General features: G+C 46.4%; 2 protein-coding genes across 5 annotated transcripts in view; one reads left to right on the forward strand and one right to left on the reverse strand.

Moving 5' to 3' along the window:
- The window catches only part of LOC148022081 (mechanosensitive ion channel protein 1, mitochondrial-like), a 166,153-nt gene that overhangs the window by 135,363 nt on the left and 7,951 nt on the right, over window positions 1-22,839 (reverse strand). The window lies entirely within an intron of this gene.
- Window positions 4,335-6,108, forward strand: LOC148022085 (uncharacterized). Its single transcript, XM_087698070.1, has 4 exons — window positions 4,335-4,614; window positions 4,828-5,626; window positions 5,733-5,837; window positions 6,015-6,108. The coding sequence occupies exons 1-4, from the start codon at window positions 4,335-4,337 to the stop codon at window positions 6,106-6,108; spliced, it is 1,278 nt and encodes a 425-aa protein (XP_087554196.1).

The following is a 22,839-nucleotide window of genomic DNA, read 5'->3' on the forward strand; positions in this document are numbered from 1 at the left end:
ATGAGCAAGCCATACCAATTATAGGAGAAATAGAGAATTGCGATCCAAGCAAGTCCATGAAATAGTTCTTGCACATTTGCACAATTACTTGAGGATCTGTGACCATTTCACCTACAGGGTTGCTCAAATGGACCACATTTTCCCTACAAAGAAAGCATGCAAGCCCCGATAAAATTTGTGACTGACAATTATTGTCCTACAATCCCTCTAAAAGGGTAGCAAGTTTCGCCTGCTAGTATGATCTCTTTTGAAAAGTATCAACAAGATGCGCCAGTCTTATGGAGATGAAACAAATCAATCAAAACGGAGCGTGTTAAAGCTAAGAGTTGCTTAGCAACCTGCAACCTTTGCTTGTGCAAGGTAGCATGGTGTATTCCATATTGTCTAGCAACCATTTGCACATTGCATATCAACCAATCAAGGGAAGCCACCCCTTGAGACGAGAGATCCAATGAAAATTGATTTGGCAACTATTGCATATAGCCATTAAATATCTCATGCCAGAGGAAGGAGAAGTTGAAATGCAAAGGCAGCTTGCTCAAAAGCGCTCGAAAGGGGTCGACAGCATGCATATGCACCTCAAATACCACGGGGAAGTAATCAAAGAGAACATAGACCTACAAAACCTTGATTTCCAAAACCTCTGGAAAAAAGGAATCCTCATGCATAACATAGAGCCGATCCACGTGGCTCCAGGTTTCCAAGTGTTCTGTTGAATTGAAGGTGTAGCCATGGTCTAGAGGAGACAACCAAGACCGCACATCCTGTGCAAAACCACTAAAGCAAAGGTGTTCTGGTCTTGGCATTCAAGGCCATCCATGAGTGTGTGTCTAGAAGTCAAATGAAATGGGTCAACACGCATATTGAAATTACCCATGATTAGTCCTGGCTTTAAAGGGAAAGGCATACTCTCAACTAGTGCCATAACTCACAATGACCAAAAACATCATTAGGACCATGCAAGCCCACTAGCCATAGCACTTCCCCATCATAAGTTATTTTCCATAACTATGAATCTGCCTAATATATCTCTCTTGATCATTACTAACTTAATTTTCTCTTGAACAATTAGCAACACACTGGAATGGGTTCCCATAGAAACACCGGCATAGAATAGAGTGCAAGGTTTACCACAGAGCATGCTGCTTGCCACATGAACAAATACCCCGAACATTCCATGTAGCAACTTTCATGATGAAAAGGGGAGATCAAGGGTGGGGGTTGCAGCTATCTCATTGCAGCTTTATTTGCCAAAACAGCAAGAACATCTTCATCTAGAAAATTTGCCAACACAACAAAGGCATTTGTCCCATTACTACATGCTTTGGAAATCAAGGACTAATTTGTCAGAGTGAAGCAATGCGGAAGCAAATGACCGAGACAGAGTGAACAGAGAGAGAGGAGAGAGAGAGAGAGAGAGAGAGAGAGAGAGAGAGAGAAAGAGACAGTGAAACGCAGAAAATCTGCAGTGAAGAATGTTGTATAAGGATGCACAATTATACACGGGTGTAGAGAGAATATCTACATATATCTCCACCTCAAAGATCTCAGTCTACATCAACCCTGAGGGCAGTCTCCACAGTCTGCAACTTGAAATCTGTGGAACACAACTGACAGAGGCTGCTAGAAACAAAGCCTACGAGTAGGTTGAAAAAAATGCCCAAAATAATGTAGGTCGTCTGCAATTAATGTAGCCGGCTGGTGCAATCCAACTGCATGCCACATGGTGCTTGCAATTGGTGGACTACCTACCACGTGGCGCCTACGACTACCTGCCACGTGGCACCCTACCTATCCAAGAGATGTAACATCTAACTTGGACCCAAAGTATGCCTCATAAGGAGTCATACCAACCATAGTAAAAGTAGGGGAACGATTAAGGATGTGAACTGCGGTAGCCACAACCTCAGCACATAGACGCCGCGGTGTCTAACGATGCTCCATCATGGTACAAGCCATCTCGATCACACTGGGATTCTTCCGCTCCACGATGCCATTCTCCTTAGGGGTGTTTGAATTGGCAAACTCCTGGTGAATATCACGATCTGCACAAAAACAAGTAAACTCATTAGAAACGAATTCTCCACTCTTATCCGATCGTAAGGTCTTCAACTTCCGGCCTGATCGGTTCTCCTTGAAGAACAACCAATCCTTAAAGTTGGAGACAACCTCCCACTTCACCTTCAAGAAATAAGCCCATGTCATCCTACTGTAATCATCTACGATTAGCATGAAATACAAGCTCCCTCTATGGGATTTGGTCCTCATCAGTCCACAAAGATCGGTAGAAACAAGCTCCAACGATGTTGAAGACCGCCCCCCCGAAGCCTTGCTAGGAACAACATCACAAGTCTACTTCCCACGGATGCAAGATACACAAGGCTGCTGGCTCGCCACAATATCCGGTAAACCTTGAACAAGTTGTCCCTTTGACGCCTTCCGAAGGTAATCATAATTGAGGTGGCCAAACCAAGCATACCAAAGCTCGGACTAAGTTTGAGAGGCAAGAAGAAGAGAAGTCAAGGCAAAAGAAGACCGCAACTTGTAGACTCCATTCTCCTCATAACCTGAAGAAAGAACCTATCTCGATCCTCGAACAAGAATTCAAAAAGAATCCACATCAAATTCGACCAAAAGGCCAAGGGCGCAAATCTTGTGCACTGAAAGAAGATGATACCCCAAAACTAGCACATAAAGTACCTTAGATGTATGGGCACCACCACGTCTATCTAGAATAAGATGCATGTTGCCCCATCCCTGTATGGGAATAGACGAACTATCACCAATGAGAATCCGGCCATGCGAAGGCCACAAATGAGCAACACCTCTACTGAAGGAGTCATATGCCGAGAGGCACCACTGTCAACAATCCACTCGGCGTATGGGGCCGTCAACGCAGCATCAGAAGCTGTCAAGGTCAAATCCTCAACCACCTCTAAGTGCAAGAAAGCAATTGATGAGGGAGCAGCCACCACTCCGGAATCCTTTGAAGATTTCTCCTTCTCCTCCTTCTTCTCCTTGTCAGGGCAATCCTTCTTCCACTAACCTGTTTTGCCACAAATGTGACAAGTAGACTCTTTGTCTTTGTCCTTCTTAGATTTGTCCTCTTTCTTCTTTTGGACTGTTCCCTTCTTCTGAGAGGACTGACCAACCAAGGGCTCAGATTTTGAAGCATTGGTTCCTTTCAGTTGCTCCTCTTAGTCCAAGACCGTAGGAACCAACTCTTCCTATCGAAGAGTCTCAGACTGCCCTAAAGCAATCAAGGTGGAATAAAAACCACTGAAGCGGGCCGGTAACTGTGAAAGAAGACTTATTTCCATGTCTTCAAAAGTGATCACTTTCCCTACGTTTTGAACCTGCATCTAAAGTTGCCTCAACTTGTTGATATGCTCCCGCATAGAAGATGACTTCTTGACACTCATGATCCATATCTACACTTCCAAAGAAACTCACTTTACGACGGTCATCTGATTGTACATCTGATCAAGCTCCAGCCATATCTTCCGGGCCACCGTCAAATGCTCTATATGAGAGATAATAGCTTTAGTACACGAGAGAAATAAAAACGAGCGAATATGAGCATTGAGCTTATCCCAATGTGCCTGAGCCTTTGCCAACTCCACCTTATCACTAGAAGAGAGTCTGGACTCATATCGCGAAGAAGGCAATGAATAGCCTCCATAACAAGCTTCGCTAAATCATACGACTCCAAAATGCCAAGCATCATGACCATAGTATCCTGAAACGCTGTTTCGGTAGCGCCGAAACAAACCGGCCGTTTCGGACCGGAACGAAAACGGCAGATTGCCGTTTCGCAATCCTGCGGCCCGCTTCGGAGCTGGTTATCAACGCCGGATTGTGTTTCCAGGCATTCTCCTTCCCAACTCACGCGCATGGCACACTCCAACAGCTCTCACCTCCTTCCCCTCGGACATCCAACTCCCGCCTCCTCTTCCTCTTCTTCTTCCTCTTCCTCTTCCCCTTCTCCTTCTCCTTCTCCTTCTTCTTCTTCTTCTTCTTCTTCTTCTTCTCCTTCTTCTTTCTTCTTTCTTCTTCTTCATCTTCTTCTTCTTTCTTCCTTCTTCTTTCTTCTTCTCCTTCTTCTTCTTCTTCTCCTCCTCCTTTAATCCATTATCTAGGTCCTAAAGGCTAATCATATCATGGCACCTGACCTATATTGGAGACACGTCACTCCAATCACGAGATACGAGGGGTCCGACGGATCAAAAAAGTGACGGTGCAACTATTGTGGATTGGAGAAACCAGGGAGTGTAACGCACATGAAAGACCACTTGGCATGCGTTCCCAACAAAGGCATTGGGCCTTACGCAAGTATGTCGGCAGAAGTAACAGTAAGTCTCCATCTTTCACACCGAAAGCGTATGGATATGGAGCTAGAAGAGGATGAATCCTCTCATCCAACACCACATCGGGCTAATGAAGCACAAGTGGGGCAAAGAGAGGCTAGTGGGCCTAGTGGCGCTAGCCAAATTGGAGGTGCCAGTGGCCCATCAAAAAGAAGTGCATCCATATCTGTATCGGGTCCAAGTGCAAAAAGGAACCCGTTCCCATCTTCCAGTGGTGGTGGGCAAAAGGGCTCCTTGCATGGTGCAAGTATCCATGTAGGACTTTAGAGACAGGTAATTGTGGAGGCAACTAGGGAAATCACACGCTTATTTATTCGGTGTGCTATCCCTTTCAATGCGACCACTACACATCAATGGAAAAAGATAATCAAGGCAGTAAGCCGCATAGGGTGTGAGTGGGAAGGCCCATCCGCAGATATATTACACACATGAGAGCTTTGAAAGGAGAAAGTATCCATAGAGACTCAATTGGAGCCCTTGAAGAAGACATGGGTGAAATATGGATGCATAATATTATGTGATAGATGGTCAGATATGCGCCAAAGGAATGTTTACAATGTTTTGGTGTCTTCATATAAAGGCACCATGTTCATTAAGGCTATCGATGCCTCTGCCTTAGGTCTTACCATCACAAGAGCTTTCATTTGGAAGCACATGCGAGAGATCATCATGGACGTAGGAGTCCAAAATGTGGTGCAAGTGGTGACTGATAATGGAAGCAATTGTGTGTCTATGGGACGTATGCTTGAGAAGGAGTTTTCTAACATAGTATGGACTCCATGTGTATCCCATCGCCTTGACTTGCTTATTGAAGATGTTGAAAAAATATCTTGGGTGGATGACATTTTCAAGATGGTAGCAAGCATGGTAAGATTTGTGAAGAAGAGGCCATCCGTCACAAGCATATTTCGAGCCAATAGCACACTTGAGCTATTGAAACCCTCCACCACTAGATTTACTTATATGTTTATTGTATTCGAGAGGTTGATATGGGTCCATCCAAATTTGATACGGACCATTGCATGCCTGGAATGGCTCACATGGAGTGAGAGAGAGTCTCCAAAGGCTCTTGCTTTTAAGCGCAATATTTTAAATGAGAGTTGGTGGGTTGAGGCAGAGGCATTGGTGAAAAGTCTCACTCCTATTTACACTGTATTGCACATCACTGATATGGAGGGAAGTACTTTGGGGCTTCTATATGAGTATATGGATAAAATTGGTGAGACCTTGCTTCACAACAGCTTTTTGCCCCAAGACAAGTAAGTTTTTGTTTAACTTTTACACATGTAATTATTTGGTATTAATGACTCCTTGATGATTGATCATTATTCTAACTTCTAATTTTTTAACTTGTTTTATCTATAGGGTTGATGACATTCGTGCAGTGTGGAATGCACGATGGGATTGGTTCCATAAACCAATCTATGCTATCGCACATATCTTACATCCCCTTTGGCATAGCAAGGGACAGTACACTAGCATGTAAAGGTGAACGAGACAAAGATATATCATATGAGAGGAGATTTAATATGTTCAATATTTATACATATTACAATTTACAATCCAAGTTCCAAGCAAATTAGCAATGTCAAGTGTCAAGGACTCAAGGTTAAAAAGTTAATTATACATAATACTAATCATTATTAGTTTACCTATGAAGGCTCAGGGGACAAAGTGGTCCTCTCAAGAAGCTGGAGATTGCAATGGCAAAATACTAAACACTCCAGCTGGGCAGTTGTGAGCTTGTTTTTCTTTTTGGTGTGGAAGAGGGTCCATGTGCTCCAGTTCCTTTTAGCAGGCCTTGAACTACAATCTTACGAGAGGATCCGAATGGCAATGCGTTTCTAGTCAAATTTAAGGAATTGAAATTAAATAATTGGCAATTTCTAATATGCATGTTGCAAAATCAACATTTGAGTGGGCAATAGATTATAGAACTTGTTACCTAGGTTGTATAATGCATTAGATAATCAAGATTCAAAATATAAAGTCACCAATCACATATCAAAGTAGAAGCACAATTGCCGTATTTCTCCCACCAAGAGACAGATTGAGAAGTTGTGTCTCTCGAAGCCTAGCTGTGGGTCGGCCAAAATAAAGAGAATGATTGCGGAATGCTAGCAAATCATCCTCTACTCTTCTCATCATGTCTATATCATCCCGTGTGAGGTGTCTCATGTACTCCATGAAGCCCAATGTTGACAAGATTGATATAAAGAAGATGCATGAAATTCCGCAGATACCATAGGAGGAGTGGGATATCTACTCCATGCTCTATGAGGAGCTATCGACACCGGTGCATGAGACTCGTGCACAAAGGAGGATTAGAGTGAGGGCCACACGTGGTTGTGCATCACAAGCAGAGTCTGAGCCAGAGTCTGAGGATGAGGCTAAGACTGTTTCATCAACTTCTGGATCAGGGTCCTTGGAGTCGGACGAGGAGATGGTGCACAAATCCTCAAAGTCCGAATGACTCATGACTCATGATATACAGGAGTCAGTTTAGCAGTGCAAAGTCCAGACTAGAGTTGCCAATTGTTCATTGATGTTGATACTTATAGCCTCACTGGACTTTGGAGTTTTGACAAATTATTCACATGACATAGTTACTATCATTGTATCTTGATCCCACTTATTATGCATATTGATTCTTGGTCCATTGTTCTTGATGTCATTCTTCACTGCTCTTTAGATCATAGATTATTCACGTCACATGAGTCATAAATTTTAATTTATTGTGTTGCCTTAAGTTTTGAAATTTGAGTCTTAATTGTGTTAAGTTGTCTTAAGTTTCAACCATTGAGTCCTCAGTCTTGACTCCTCAATCTTCACTCATGACTCGTCACTCGTGACTCGTGAAATGTGTAATGAATTATGATTTTAATCATATAACATAAAGACTCAAAGTTTTGTATGAAATTTGGGTACATGTTGTTGTAGGCATTGATATATTTACATACCCACATAATACTGTATTTTTTTTAGTGTACAATCCAAAATGTCGTTTCCGCGTTTCCAAAATTTGGCCGAAACTCCGAAACTCCGGTTTTTCCCATTTCCGTTTCCCCCGTTTTCGAAACTCCCCCGTACTATGATCATGACCCGCCAAATACGGTAATTTTTGCCATCAAGTTTTTGATCTCATCCAAGAGCCGGTAAGACAGGCACCTTCTAGTCCATGATTGCCTGAAACTCTATCTCGGTCTTAGAAGACATCTTCAGCTATAATGCGTACACAAAACACAAAGAACAGCCCACTTTGATTGTGAAAATACAGCCTGCTAGGGCTATGGTTCGCTCGTCCTGCTCCTTCACCCACCAAAGGCGATGAAAAAGTAAAATCTGCACTTGAAGGCCCAAAATGCAGCCTTCTTCCTTCTCTAGCAGCAAAAAACAACAAAAGCTTCAGCAAATCTTCTCCTTTCTCAAACGCCCACGCTCACCTCAGCCTTGTTCTAACGAGCAACCCACCTACCCACACTTGAATGCTGAAAACGCAGCCTTGTGTCACACTGAAATCTCTTCTTCACATGGGTCCACCCTAGGTTAGTCCATCAATGCTCTGATACCATGTCAGAGTGAAGCAATGCGAAAGCGAATGACCAAGACAAAGACTGAACAGAGAGAGAAGAGAGAGAGAGAGAGAAAGAGACACTGAAACACAGAAAATCTGCAGTGAAGAATGCTATATAAAGATGCAGAATTATATATGGGTGCAGAGAAAATATCTGCATATGTTTCCACCTCGAAGATCTCAGTCTCTGTCAACCCCGAGGGCAGTCTCCACAGTCTGCAACCTAAAATCTATTGAACAACACTGACAAAGGCTGCTGGAAACAAAGCTTGCTCTTTCAAAGTCGAGCCCATGGAAATCTGCTTATACTAACAATTGTGTACCACATCAAGCATAAACCGAGCCTCACTTGCATCCAACACATTCTGACAATCACCAAACTTAGTGCAACAGTCCATATCTTGAAGCATCTTTGAATCGCCTATCAAGGCCTCTGACAAAGCATCCAAAACATTTTCTAGCTGTGGAGGAGCATTACATTTAACATCCTTTAAAGGTATATCCTCGAGCTCATGAAATGACTCATAAATGATAACTGTATCTTGCAAATCATGTGCATCCAACACTTCATCAATCTCTCTCTGAGTCCCTGCATCAAGTAAAACATGAGCTTTGTAAACCGCTTTACATGCATTAAGAAAATCTACATATACAATGGCTCAATCTTCCACTACAGGATCTTCCAAGGCATCCATGGCTATCTCAATATCAAACTATAACTTATATCCCAGCTATTTGCCTTCTTGCTTGCTATCCTGTTTCTACTCCTGCCCAACCTCTTCCATAACATGCTCGTGAGGTGGCTGATTTGCAACTTTAGGAGAATCCACACTTCTTCTTAACACTCTCTTAGATATCCCTGCATTATCTTTATATCTCTTTTGTTTCTCTTCAACAAGTACATCCGTGTTTTTTCCTTTTGCTAAATATGCATCCACTGAATATGCATCTACTGATGATTCCCAACTAGTTATGTCACGAATGTATTGCCCTACATAAGACATTACACTATCAGTAGCTTTTCTCTTTTAAGAAGCATGCAAAGCATATGTCCATAAGCATTCTATCCAACTGTAGACCAAAAGTAGAAGCATATACAACCGCATAAGCATTTCGGACAGCCAAGTCTTCCAACAACTTTTGCATACCTCCCTTTCCAGAATTCAAAGCAAGAGGCAATCCCATAATGCATGTCATGCTGATTGATTAGAGTAGCATGTTATTTCCATATTGATATTCCTTGCCATCTTTCCAAAAGATGAGTTGTTGTGCCAAGGCCTCCTCATAAGCAACACAATCCTTCCTTTCATGCAGAAAACTATCACACCACATACATCTTTTTCCTAGTTTAGGGACTGTTATCTATCCCCTTTCCTCTTGTCCTTTCTCATCCAATTTTGCGACCTTCAACTGAAGATCATGCATGCCTTTGACCAATTCATCTAATACATCTTTCTCCCTAACATTGGGAACATTGGTGTCGCCATAGGATTAGCCACAGACGTGGATGACTTACTGGATACATCAACTATTTTGCCCGTATCAGTAGGCAAGCTAGATACATACAATCTTTCTCTTCTTCTATGCTTTTTCACCACTCTAGTAACAACTTCCTTAACATACCTCCACTCTGTTTTAAGCCACGTCTGTGTAGTCTGATCCTCTAACAAATCATCAAGCATCTCTTGAAGCTCATGATCTGCTCCTTGTAGAAATAATTCAATTTTCTGACTTGCAAGAGCTTGTTGTTCTGCAAGATCTAACTACTCGAACCGACTTTCAAATTCTCTTAATAACTCTGTAGCCACAAGACCCTTATTGGGTTGTAGAACCCACTCTTGGAAAGTCTTACGGGTAATCAAACTAGTGTCTTCAATGTAAAATTCTTCCCTGAGTAACTTCTTGAAAGCTACCCAGTCAGCATCATGCATATACAATTCAGTAACTCGAGCTTTCAGTTCATGTACAGTAACCCGTACAAAATATCGGCTCCATGCAAGTTGAGAAAGAAATTCATCTTTTAAACATAGGTATGCAAATATGCAGATACATTCCTGCCATTAAACAACTTCATCTCACGCTCCATTACCAACAAAGCATTTATCACAACACTTTCTGTTTGAGCAGAAGCTTGCATCACCTATTGTTGTTGTTGTACCTCTATAAGCATATTCATATTCTGCACTAATTGCTGCAAAATATCACTAGAAATTGTGCTTGAAGGTTCTCCCATCTTGTCTTTCCTTCTGACGACCTTTTACATCAAGTTCACCAATGTCGAAGGGCGAGGAGGGATCGAGCCTGGGAGGGACACTGATACCTATCTTACTATATGCGGACGACATAGTCCTCATCTCCAGCACACCCGAAGGGCTGCAGCGCCAACTGGACGCACTACAGGCCTTCTGCCAAGACAAAGACCTAACTGTGAACCTGGGGAAAACCAAGGTCATGGTGTTCAACACGTCAACCCAATGGCTCCGACGGTCGGTACCCCCCTTCACATACGGTGGAGAAACCGTGGACGTGGTCCAAAGATACATCTATCTGGGGATTACATTCTCTGGACCGAGATTTACCCTGAGAAAAGCCGCGGAAGATAGACTAACCCGAGGCTATGCAGCCCTCGGGTCAATGGAGAACCAATGTGCCCGCATACAGTTCCAGGAACCCCACACAAAGCTCTGGCTTTTTGACACCTTGGTCACACCAGCCCTCCTGTATGGGGCTCCCATATGGGGGTCCAATCTCTACCACGCGCGGAGGGCCCCACAGGATCAGCCACTGCCTAAGGAGGAGGCCACCTATGAGGGATGGGACCAGATGGAGAGACCCCTAATACTTATGATCTCACGGATGATCCGAAGCAAGCCCTCTGTACCACACGAGATCATCCGCGCAGAGCTGGGGGCACCGCCCCTCGTGGCTGAGGCCCTCTTCCAGACCGTGACCTTCTTGCGCCGAATATGGGAGCTGCCCCGGCACCGGTACCCCAGACTCGCCCTAAAGTCATCCAAACAGCTAGCAACACAAGGGGACACTAAGTGCTGGTATGCCCGAACAGAGACCTGACTACGGCTCCATGGCCTGCACATGGACCACCTCCCCCCACTACAATACAGCCTAGACTGCCCACATCTGGAGCTCAGCCGAGAGGAGGTAAATCGCATCACCAGAATGGATATCATCCAGACAAACACCGCCAGGACATGGGTGACCCCCACATCGGAACTAGGAACCAAGAAGGCTTTCTACCGAGAACACTTCCTGCATATCTCCCTGGACGGCTTCATCACCCGCCCAAGCTACATGGACACACACCTGTCTCACGGGGTCAGAAGTGCCATCGGACAGATCCGCACGTCCTCACACCAACTACGGGTCGAAACGGGCAAATACGGGGCCAACCCCCTCCCCCCAGAAGACCGAATCTGTCAGCTCTGCCATCTCGAGCCAGAGACAGAGGAACACTATATCTGTAGATGCCCAGTGTACTACGAAATCCGGGGACACTTCCACTGCCTATTCAGCGAAGGATTCGGACCACTCTCCAAGGTGATGGAATTCAAAGACCAGAGATGCCTGGGGCTCTTTCTACTGGAAATACGACGCCACAGAGACCACCTCCTACGAACCACGGAGCAAAGACAAGGAGCCACCAACCAACGCACACTCAACGACTTCTACCAAATAACAGCTACCTCCCCACCACCGAGGCCCCACCAGCCCAACCGGCCTCTCGGCCCCCGGGGACCACCTTAGAAATAGCCACAGCGAGAGCTAAAGCCCGGCGACCACGCCCCGCTGGCCCCCGTCCCCGCAGAAGACACTGGTCGAAGATACAAGGGATACTACGCCGCCATCGGAGGGCCCTGCCTCGCCGCTTTAGCCTCTCCATGCTAGACCAACCCATGCGGGACATCTTAGGATGAACACCCCAGGAGCAGTTCCACACCGCACTGGGAGTACCTCTAGATTGTATCTAGTCCAGATATCATTTTGTACCTACTCAATTTAGTTCAACATAGCATAAATGTTAGCTTCACTGGGACTTTTGAAATCTCCCAGACATTTGTATGCAACATTTTGGTCTCATAGGCCAATCTAGCCTGTTGTAGACGTTAATATAACTCTCTCTCATTCTCTCTCTCTCTCTCTCTCTCTCTCTCTCTCTCTCTCTCTCTCTCTCTCTCTCTCTCTCTCTCTCTCTCTCTCTCTCTCTCTCTCTCTCTCTCTCTCTCTCTCGTAAAAGGTAATTGTATTAATTACGAAAAAGGTACAAGTTTACATGATTACAAGATACACGATGGCTCTACCCCACCGTGTGTACACACTGACTCTCTACAAGAACCAGACGACCAAAGAGTTACAAAGTCATGGCAAAGACACAGAGGAAATTGCCATATGCCAAGGACGTAAGTCCTCCCGAGAAAGCATGTCAGAGTGCCGAAGAAGATCTATCTACCAATACAAGAGACCTTTAAGCCTAGCAATATGCCGCTGAACATTATAGGCGGAATCAAAAAGAAAAGCATTCCGAATGGTCCAGTTGTGCCAGCAGCCCCAATATCGAAGAAAGTGAAACAAGATCTTCATATGTGGCTGTGTCGGTGTGGGATATTTGGGCTGCACAAAAACCCAATCAAATGGGCGTAGCGAGAAACCAACCACCGCTTCCCAAACGGCTGACAAGAATGACCAAATTTTCTTAGCGAGGGAGCAAGAAATAAAACGATGACGGGCGGATTCCACACTGGTGGTGCAAAAGAAACAGTTGCCGTTGGAGATTCGACGCTTGGAAAGAGCTGAAGCAAGCGGAAGACCACCAATCATCATCCTCCAAAGAAAGACCTTATATTTGAAGGGTGTCTTGTTCAACCAGCCCTCCATCACAGTTACCCTCCACCATGACCGGGATTTATGCAATCCCCATAGAGTATTAGCTTTAGTAACCAGCCATTGATGATCATTAATCAGAAGATGATACACCTGGTTAGCTAAAGCCTTTTCTAAATTCAGCCGGCCTGCAAAGTCCCAGTCCTACCAGGGACGATCCGAAGCAAGGGTAGGAAAGGGTTGTCTGCTCTGGAGCACCATCAAAAGCTGTTCCCATAAATGCCTGTATCCACGAGGAATCCTGAAAAGCCTCCTAGCTGTACGAAACAATATCAACACATTGCGACTGGCAAGGGTGGCATCCACGACTGAAGTTAAGCCCAAACGTGCCATGTGGTTGAATTTTGGTCGAAGCTCACGTTTACCTTCCTACGAAAGTAACCGCGAGACTGCCAACAATTCCAATTGAAAAGAATTAGTAGCTAAGCGATCCTCCGCTGGATGCCACTGAGCCTTCCGAAGGACCAATCTCCAGGAACATACCAAATGGGCAAGCAGAGATGAAGAAGAACTAGAGAACCAAGAATCAGCATTAAGAACATGCCACCAAGAACTCCGGATTTGGGTATTACCATGCAAAAGCCCGTGATCCTCAAGAAAATAACGGGCTATAACGACCCATGGATGATGATCCGAGCACATGGCGCGAAAAGGAGACCAACGGAGTAACAGGATATGAGTTTGGGCATCTAAAATAGCCCCTCCACCCATGCGTTTGGGGGTGCACACATGCGACCAAGAAATCCAGGAAATGCCTGCATGCAAGGAATCCTTCTTCCATAACATGAAACGAATAGACTGAGTAAGAGCATTCAGTGTAGTAGTAGTCCAGGGCAGCAATGGCAAGAAATATGTGAGCATTGGTAACATAATTGTCTGGGCTACTTTGAGGCGAACATGGAAGGGCCAAGCCTGAGACTTTCAATACAAAGACTTAGCCGCCAGTTTCTGTGAAATCCACTGTAGTAGCTGCTTTGGGGAAACATCAACACCCAACGGGTACCCAAGATGCCTAACAATGGAGCCACGGGGAACAACCATTCCCTGCCAGTCCAATGACTGCAAATCCGACTCCATGCAGCTGAGAATGGCTGATTTCAAAGCGTTGATGCGAAGACCGGAAGCTTGACCAAAGAGAGCCCAAACATCTAATGCTTTGCGAAGGTTATCCTTGTCCGCACGCAGAATCATAAAGCTGTCATCAGCCAAAGATTGACTAATGAAGTGCTGTCCAGAGGGAAGTGACAATCCAGCCAACTGAGTAAAAGCTGCCATATGAGATAACATCGAAAGAACTGGATGAGTCGTAAGGGCAAAGAAAAGAGGACTCAAAGGGCACCCTTGTCTGACAGAGCGGGCAAGGACAAATGGCTTGGTTACGCCTCCATTCAGCATGACTCGCGAAGACGCTGCAGCACTGATAGTGTAGATCAGACGAGACATCCGAGCACCAAAGCCCATAGTGGACATAAGTTCTGCAATGAAAGACCAGTCCAGATAATCAAAAGCCTTTTCCAGGTCCAACTGAACCAGTACGACCTCCTGATTAGAATGCCTTGCATAATCAATCGCCAGTTGCGCATTTAATACATTGTGCAGAATGTTTCAGCCCTTAATGAAACCATATTGGAGAGGATGCACAATGGCAGGAAGATGCTTATGGAGCCAATTCGCCATTACTTTGGAAAAGATTTTATACATAGAACCCATCAAAGAAATTGGGCGCCAATGTTTCAACATAGACGGCGAAGGAACTTTTGAAAGCAATTTAATAAGACCTTCTTTCCATGAGGAAGGCATGATCCCCGTTTCCCACACCTGCTGAAACAAAGCCGTCAATGGTTTCGCGAGTTGGGTGGCAAAAATCTCAAAGAACTCATTGGTGAGACCATCCCAGCCAGGACTTTTATCCTTGGGCAAGTGTAACAGAATATCCATAACCTTCGCCTCACAAATATCTGCCTCCAGAGTAGCTTGCATGTCCTGCGGAACCTGATTGCGGACCAAATCATAAAAAACTGAATGAGCATGAGTAATTTGGCCTGAAGGTGGAGAAGTGGAACCAAGAAGGTTGAGGAAATAATTCCTACACATATTCACAATAGTCTACGGATCAAGGACCATTTGACCTTCTGCATCCTGGAGTCTAGTCATATTCTCTCGAGCAGGAGAGGCATGGAGAGCTCGAAAGAACTTATGAGTCTGACAAGCACTATCTTGCAAAGTCTCCGTCAGATGTTGCAATTTGACCTCCTGATAAGATTTCAACTGAAACTCTTTAATAAGATCAGCCACACGCATTGCCAATGACAGCAGAAATACATCATCTGGAGTGTCCACCAGCAAAGAACGAACCAAAGTCAGCAGGTCCGCTGCTTGTCGACGCCGCCGACAAAGAGAGGCATGATGGATCCCATACTGCCGAGCAACCGCTGCACATTAGAGAGCAATCGTTCAAACGAAGCAGTGCCCTGAGATGAGAAGTCCAATAAGAATCAATCAATCAATTGCTGCATATAACCCTGAAAGATTGCATGCTTCAAATAAGACAAGTTGAAACGCAAAGGGAGTCTATCCAAAAATTGCTTGAAAGGTGCAATGGGTTGTGCAAGCAGCTCAAGCTGTAGAGGGAAATGGTCCGACAAGGCATATTGCTGCAACACTTTCATTTCGAGCATCTCAGGAAGGAAATCATCATTCTGCATGATGTATATGTGGTCTAACCGCGACCATGTTGTTGCATACTGGGCGGAATGGAAAGTAAACCCTGTAGAAGAAGGGTGCAGCCAAGACCAGAGATCTTGCTTAAGAACGGCAAGAGCCAACTCATGCCACATACGACTTTCCGGCGCATCCATTACCGAATGCTCTGATGTGGACTGTGAAGAATCAACACACATATTAAAATCCCCCATCAAAAAACCCCGTCTGCCAAGTGACAAGGAAGTCTACAAAGTATGCCAAAGCTCCCCGCGAGATAAAGGATCATTCGGAGCATAGAGACCAAGTAACCATAAGATCTCTCCTTCGAATAAAACTTCAATCACCACAAAGTGGCCATGTACATCATTCTTAATAAGAACAGGCTGATATTTTTCATATACAATCATGAGTACACCAGAATACTGCCTGGCATGTGTCCCTGCATAGAACAAACAAAAGCCATGGCAATCCACAACTTTTCCTACTTCACCGTGACTCTTGTGCTCAACAGCACACAAGACATCCCACTGATTCTCATGCAATACAGTCCACATGGCATGTTGCTTGTGGCGAGAACAAATTCCTCGCACATTCCACGTGGCTATCTTCATGTATATTCAAAAGAAAATCAGGTACGAGGCACAGCTTGCCTTGATTTGACCTTTTCTGCGAGAATGTCCAGGACTCCCTCATCCAAAAAATCAGCTAACACTGCAAAAGAGTTCTAACGACCAGATTTGGAGGTAGATGGCATATCCGCTGTCTTAGGGATGGAACGGGGATAACGACGATCCCATGGGATAATGACGTTACCTCTAGTATCAAAAGCCAGCTTAGCAGGTGGACCCTTTGGACCATCCGAATACACTCTCCTAGTGGGCTGTTGACGGGGAGCAAAGGAAACCGTAGCAAGAGCAGAGTACTGTGAAGACAACATTTCTTTCCTGCGCATATAAGTACGCATGGAATCTGGTGAGGCAGTAGGCACAGTATCCACCATGCTAGCAACAAGTCTGTTGCCTTTTTTCGCGCGTACATCTACCCAGTCATTGCCACGGGAATCCAAACCCGAAACCTGTTGTTTACCTTTATCCAAAACTTTAGGTGGTTGGGTGGCATCCTGCGACGGAGCATCACACACCATATCTTCCATGGGCAGCGCAACATGCCCAGCATCTAAAGTGTGGTGCTTCTCTGGGCATTCAGCCATAAAATGCCCCAATTTTCCACACGAAAAGCAATGTCCTGCAAAGTTGCCCCATTTCAAACGAAAATGTAAAGAATGCATGCCAGAGCAATTAATACGTAACCAAGCAGGCCTTTTCCTAGCAGTGTCCCATAACATACACAAACGGTTACGATTCATGGCCCTTAGGCTTGGGGGGACCAGAACAGTGCCCACAGCAGCCATGGCGTCCTTTAACAGTGGCCAATAGACAGCCGGACAGTTTTCCACTTCAACCCACACAGGGCATTCACGTTGCAACAGGCGCTGAAAATCTGCCATTGGGTGCCATGGCACAACATGGACCAAACGGTGATCAAAGAACAATGGCAATTTAAACAGGAGAGCAGCACGGTGCGTCTCAGATTTCAACAGCACCTCAAAAAAACCTCGGGGCCCAAAAAAAATCTCTTCAACACATTCCCCTTGTAGCAGACTGTGCAGCCACTGGCGAATACGGGAAAGCAGTGGGATCCTACCTGTGAAGAAGAGTATCACAGCACATTCATAAAAAACTGAAAAGGAGCCCAAGACATTTTTCGGGTCCACAGTGGCTTCCAGAACATCTTCCGTTGTAGAGTCAGAAAAGACTTCCTGATTATGTTGAACATAATCGCGAAGCAGAGTGTTGGCAAACTCCAGCAAATGCTCCCAGTCAACATCCTGAGAGTCCACAGAATCAGAAGCAACCTGAGCATAGGAACGATCCTAATGATCCATTGTCTCTTCCGAAGTATACTTGGTGCGTTTGCCCGCAGGCTGAAAGTCAGGAGCAGGGGGCATCTCCTCTGTGCACGGAACCATATCCTCTGGTTCCTCAGTATCAGAATCCGGACCAAGAGCTCCCACCGTTTGGTCTATAAAAGCCAGATCCAAACCAGCCATATTGTGTCACTACGTATGCGGGTCAGAGACCGAGTGAAGACCTCACGGGAGGCAGAAACACACAGGCCTCTCTCTCTTTCTCTCAGGCAAAACGGACCCTGCACTGAACTGACGAAGGGGCTTAGGAAGCGCATGCGCAGAAACAGACGGCCGCTGTGCAGAGAGGGCACGTCCACAGGCAGAGAAGGCCTCGTTCCCTTGCTGGCTCACGCTCTCGCACTCGCTGTGTGGCAACCTAGGTGTGACGGGCCGCTTCCCCTTGGTGGCAAAAAAGAGTCAAATCAGGGCGGGCAACTGTACAGGGCCGAAGCTGGGCAGGACAAAGACAATCAGTAGGGCGGCAGGCCAGCACGGCGGTCAACGGGCACAGGAGGGAAGGACCAAGGCGACGAAACAAGCGCACGTCTAGGCGACAGGAGGGACGGGCAGCAGGGCAGGCGGCAAGGGGCGACGGCAAGGACAGATGCCGGGCCAGTGAAGGACACGCGACAGGCAGCGGGCCCCGCAGCGCAGGCGCAGGCAAGGGCACACGACCCCGACAACAGTAGGGCCAGACGCGTCAGAAAAATGTCAGGCGGCGGCGCGTTTCCACAATCCTCTGTCCCCATCACTCTCTCTCGCTCTCGCTCTCTCTCTCTCTCTCGCTCTATGTGCACGTTCGAACCTGGGTCGAGGCGCTGCCCTAAACGAGCAGGAGGTGCAGGGAAGATCGCGGCAACACGAAACATCCTGTCACGAGCAGAGTCTCCGTGTGTCTCTCTCTCTCTCTCTTTTTTTTTTCGTAAAAGGTAATTGTATTAATTACGAAAAAAATACAAGATTACTTGATTACAAGATACATGATGACACAAAGCCATCATGTGAAGAGGTTCTCTCTCTCTTTCTCTCTCTCGTTTTCCTGGTTACAAGAAACACGAGGGCCCTAGGCCAACGTGTGGGAAATCCCCGTAGTAATGCACTAAAAATGCACTAAAAAGGTTACACCAATCATGGCAACGACCCAGAGGCAATTGCCATATGCCACGGATGCAAATCCTCCCGAGTCTCTCTCTCTCTCTCTCTCTCTCTCTCTCTCTCTCTCTCTCTCTCTCTCTCTCTCTCTCCCTGCATCTGTTACATATACACATCGCACCACTTTATCACAGCCGACAGTTGTTCCCCTATCACAGCCGACATTTGTTCCCCTTTTGTAGCCATTATCTGGAGTACCAGAGCTACATACGCACATACACATACACGACACTTATACACTCACAGCACCGTATTTTCAGTTTCAAGTTTTTAGCTTTTCATTCAGCACTTTTATTTTGGATAGCTGGACCTCATCAGTTGTATCACAGTTTGTCTCATAGGCCAGTTTTGGTCTTCAGAAGACGTTAATATAACTCTCTCTCTCTCTCTCTCTCTCTCTCTCTCTCTCTCTCTCTCTCTCTCTCTCTCTCTCTCCGTAAAAGATAATTGTATTAATTACGAAATAAGGTACAAGGTTACATGATTACAAGATACACGATGGCTCTAAGCCATCATGTGTAAAATCTCTCTCTCTCTAAAGTAGTAAACGACAAAAGGGTTATAAAAAGTCATGGCAAAGACGCAGAGGAAATTGCCATATGCCAGGAAAGTAAGTCCTCCCGCAGGAGTAAGTCAGAGTGCCGAATGAGATCTATCTGCCAATGCAAAAGGCCTTTAAGCCTAGCAATATGTCTCGGAACATTATAGGCTGAATCAAAAAGAAAAGCATTCCGAATGGTCCAATTGTGCCAACAGCCCCAGTATCTAAGAAAGTGAAACAAGATCTGTCAGAGTGCAGGCGTAGACTGAGAGAGAGAGAACGCAGAGAGAGAAGGGGGAGAAAGAGACAGTGTACACTGAAGATCTGCTGTATAAAGAATGCTGAATACAAAGATATACACGGGCGCAGTGCGCTGGACTGCGTGTCTCCACCTCGACGATGCGACCTGCTGTCCACCTCGAAGTCTGCTGCAGTCTGCACTGTCTCCTGTCTGAAATCTGCGAACAGAGACAGAGATCTGCACGGCACCGGTCTGTAATCTGCGACAGAGAATAGTGGGCAGACTGCTGAAAACGTCAGCAATAAATAGGCGAAAATCTGCCTAGAATGGGGCGCCAAAATAGGGCGCAGCCTGATAAAAATCGGCTGCAGGCAGTCGGACTGCCACGTGGCAGTCCGACTGTGCAGCTGGACTGTGCAGCTGCTGCCTGAAAACAGGCTATGATCTCTGACACCCCCTCTCAGAGCCTGGACAGGGCAGAAGCCTGAGGGATCTGGAATGTTGCCGAAGTAGAGCCTGAGGAAGCGCCTTCGTAAACAAATCCGCAAGATTATCCTCCGTCTTGCAATACTCCACAGTGATGGTCTCATCCAAAAGCTTTTCTCGGATGAAGTGGTACTGGATCTCAATGTGCTTCGTCCGGGCATGAAAAACAGGGTTCCTTGCCAAGGCAATGCAACTCTCATTGTCACATCGCAGCAATGTAGGACGAGTCTGGGGGCACCCAAGCTCCTCCAACAGTCTCCGAAGCCACACAACCTCGCATGTGGTGGAAGACGCGGCCCGATACTCCGCCTCAGTAGACGAAAGGGCTACCGTGGGCTGCTTCTTGCTACTCCAAGAAATAACACCTGCACCCAAAGTAAAACAGTAACCTGTTGTAGACCGCCTGTGGTCCACGTCACCGGCCCAATCCGAGTCGCTCCAACCTGCAAGTACAAGATCTGACCCATCTGTCCCTGCGGGGTAATGAATCCCCAAATCAGACGTCCCCCTCAGATACCGAAGTATCCTCTGAGCAGCCTGCCAATGCACCGTCTTGGGTTCACTCATGAACCCTGCCAAGAGCCCAACAGCAAAACATAGATCAACCCTGGTGTTGAGAAGCCAAATCAAAGACCCTATCAACTGTCGATAGCGGGAAGCATCCGCCAAAGGAGAAGCTGAGTGGGAAGTGGCCTTCCAGTTCGGATCCATAGGAGTAGAGAGGGCCCGACAATCTTCCATCTCAAAAGACACCAAGAGCTCCTGGACATATCTCTGTTGGGAGAGAAAGATCCCCCTCTGAGACTGAAAAATCTCATGTCCTAAAAAGAAATGGAGTAGCCCCAAATCCGTCATCTCGAACGTCCGATGTAAAGCTGACTTTGTCTCCTGGACCTGCTGTGCATCATCACCTGTGACAATCAAATCATCAACATATAATACAAACAGCACACAACCATCCTCGGAAGTGTGAACATACAGCTGCGGATCGGCCTTGGACCGCCGATATCCCAACTGAGTCTGGAGGAACGAATCAATCTTCTCGTTCCAAGCTCGCGGGGCCTGCTTGAGACCATACAGGGCCTTCTTCAACCTGTAGACTTTCCCGTCCGAAGAACCAAAGCCAGAAGGCTGCTCAACGTAGATCTCCTCCTTCAAATCACCATTCAGGAAGGCCGACTTCACATCCAGCTGATAAACAGGCCATCTCCTATGGCCAGCCAAAGCAATAACAGCTCTAATGGTTGCCATACGAGCTGTAGGAGCAAAGGTGTCATGACAGTCAATCCCTGGGCGCTGGGCAAAACCCTTAGCAACAAGGCGAGCCTTGTGCTTATCCAAAGTACCATCACTGAGATATTTGGTCTTGAAGACCCACTTGACTCCAATCACCTTCTTCTTCGGGGGGCGTGGCACAAGTGACCAAGTGCCATTCCTCTCAATAGCCTCCAACTCAGCTTCCATAGCTTTCTTCCATGGGGCGGACTGTAAAGCCTCCTTCACGGAGGTGGGCTCTCGATCCTGCATAACTCGGGACATCAAACAATAATTGGAGCACACAAGCTCCGAAGAATGCGCCTGGTGCCTCCGTGACCGCCGCGGACCATCCTGCGGTCCCCACTCCTCAGGAACCCCCTCGATCCCTGAATCACGGAGTGTGTCACGGGCCCAGCGAGGAGGAGGCCGAACCTCCCCTCGACGTTCTCCATCAGTAGAAGACTCTGGAATGTCCACCGGTGGTAACTCCTCAGAAGGATCCGGTGGAACAGTAGACTCTGTGTCAGAAACAGAATCATAATCAAACGGCACAGGCTCCAGTTGAACTGTAGAAGGAGCCAAACTCTCCCCTGGATCGCCAAGAACGGGATGCTCCTCACCCGTTGAAGAAGCTGGAACCTCCACAAACCGCACATCACGGCTAGTATATACATCCCGCTTGACGGGATCATAGAGTCGGTAGCCTTGGGACTGGGAGCTGTAGCCAACAAATACCTGTTTGCGGGAAGCCGCTTCGAATTTGTCACGGTGAGCTTTGGGAATGTGAACATAGGCATCACACCCAAAGACCCGAAAGTAAGAAACATCTGGCTTCGACCCAAAATACGCCTCAAATGGAGTCATCCCTTCCACGGCCGAAGTAGGAGATCGATTAAGGATGTGGACTGCAATAGCCACAGCCTCGGCCCACAGAACCTGGGGGGTCTGTCGGTGCTCCATCATGGTGCGCGCCATCTCGATCACACTGCGGTTCTTCCGTTCGAGAATACCATTTTCTTGTGGAGTATTCGTATTGGCAAACTCCTGGTGAATTCCTCTATCTGCACAAAACCGAGCAAATTCATTAGAGACAAATTCACCTCCCTTGTCGGATCGCAAGGTCTTCAACTTCCGGCCTGATCGGTTCTCCTCAAAGAGAAGCCAATCCTTGAAGTGCGAGAAAGCTTCTGATTTTAATGCCAAAAAATAGGCCCATGTCATCCTGCTATAGTCATCCACGATCAGCATGAAGTACGAGCTCCCACGCAGGGACTCATTCCTCATAGGGCCACATAGATCCGTAGATACTAACTCCATCGGTGAAGTAGACCGCCGCGAAGCGGTGTGGGGAATGGCATCCCTATGCTGCTTCCCCCTTATGCAGGAGACACATGGCTGCTGGCTCACCACTATATCCGGCAACCCTCGAACAAGCTGTCCCCGTGACGCCTTCTGAAGATAGTCATAGTTCAGGTGACCAAACCTAGCATGCCATAATTCAGACTGTGACTGTGAGGTAAGAAGAAGAGTAGAGAGGGCAGTGGAAGACTTCAGTTTGTAAATGCCGTTCTCCTCATATCCAGATGATAGAACCTTCCTCGAGTCACGATCAAGGACTCGCACTGTAGAACTGTCAAACTCCACCAGAAGACC

This window comes from Lygodium microphyllum, chromosome 17 (genome assembly GCF_053477565.2).
Source record: "Lygodium microphyllum isolate KBCC chromosome 17, Lygodium_microphyllum_v1.1.10, whole genome shotgun sequence".
In the NCBI taxonomy this organism is placed as follows: domain Eukaryota; kingdom Viridiplantae; phylum Streptophyta; class Polypodiopsida; order Schizaeales; family Lygodiaceae; genus Lygodium; species Lygodium microphyllum.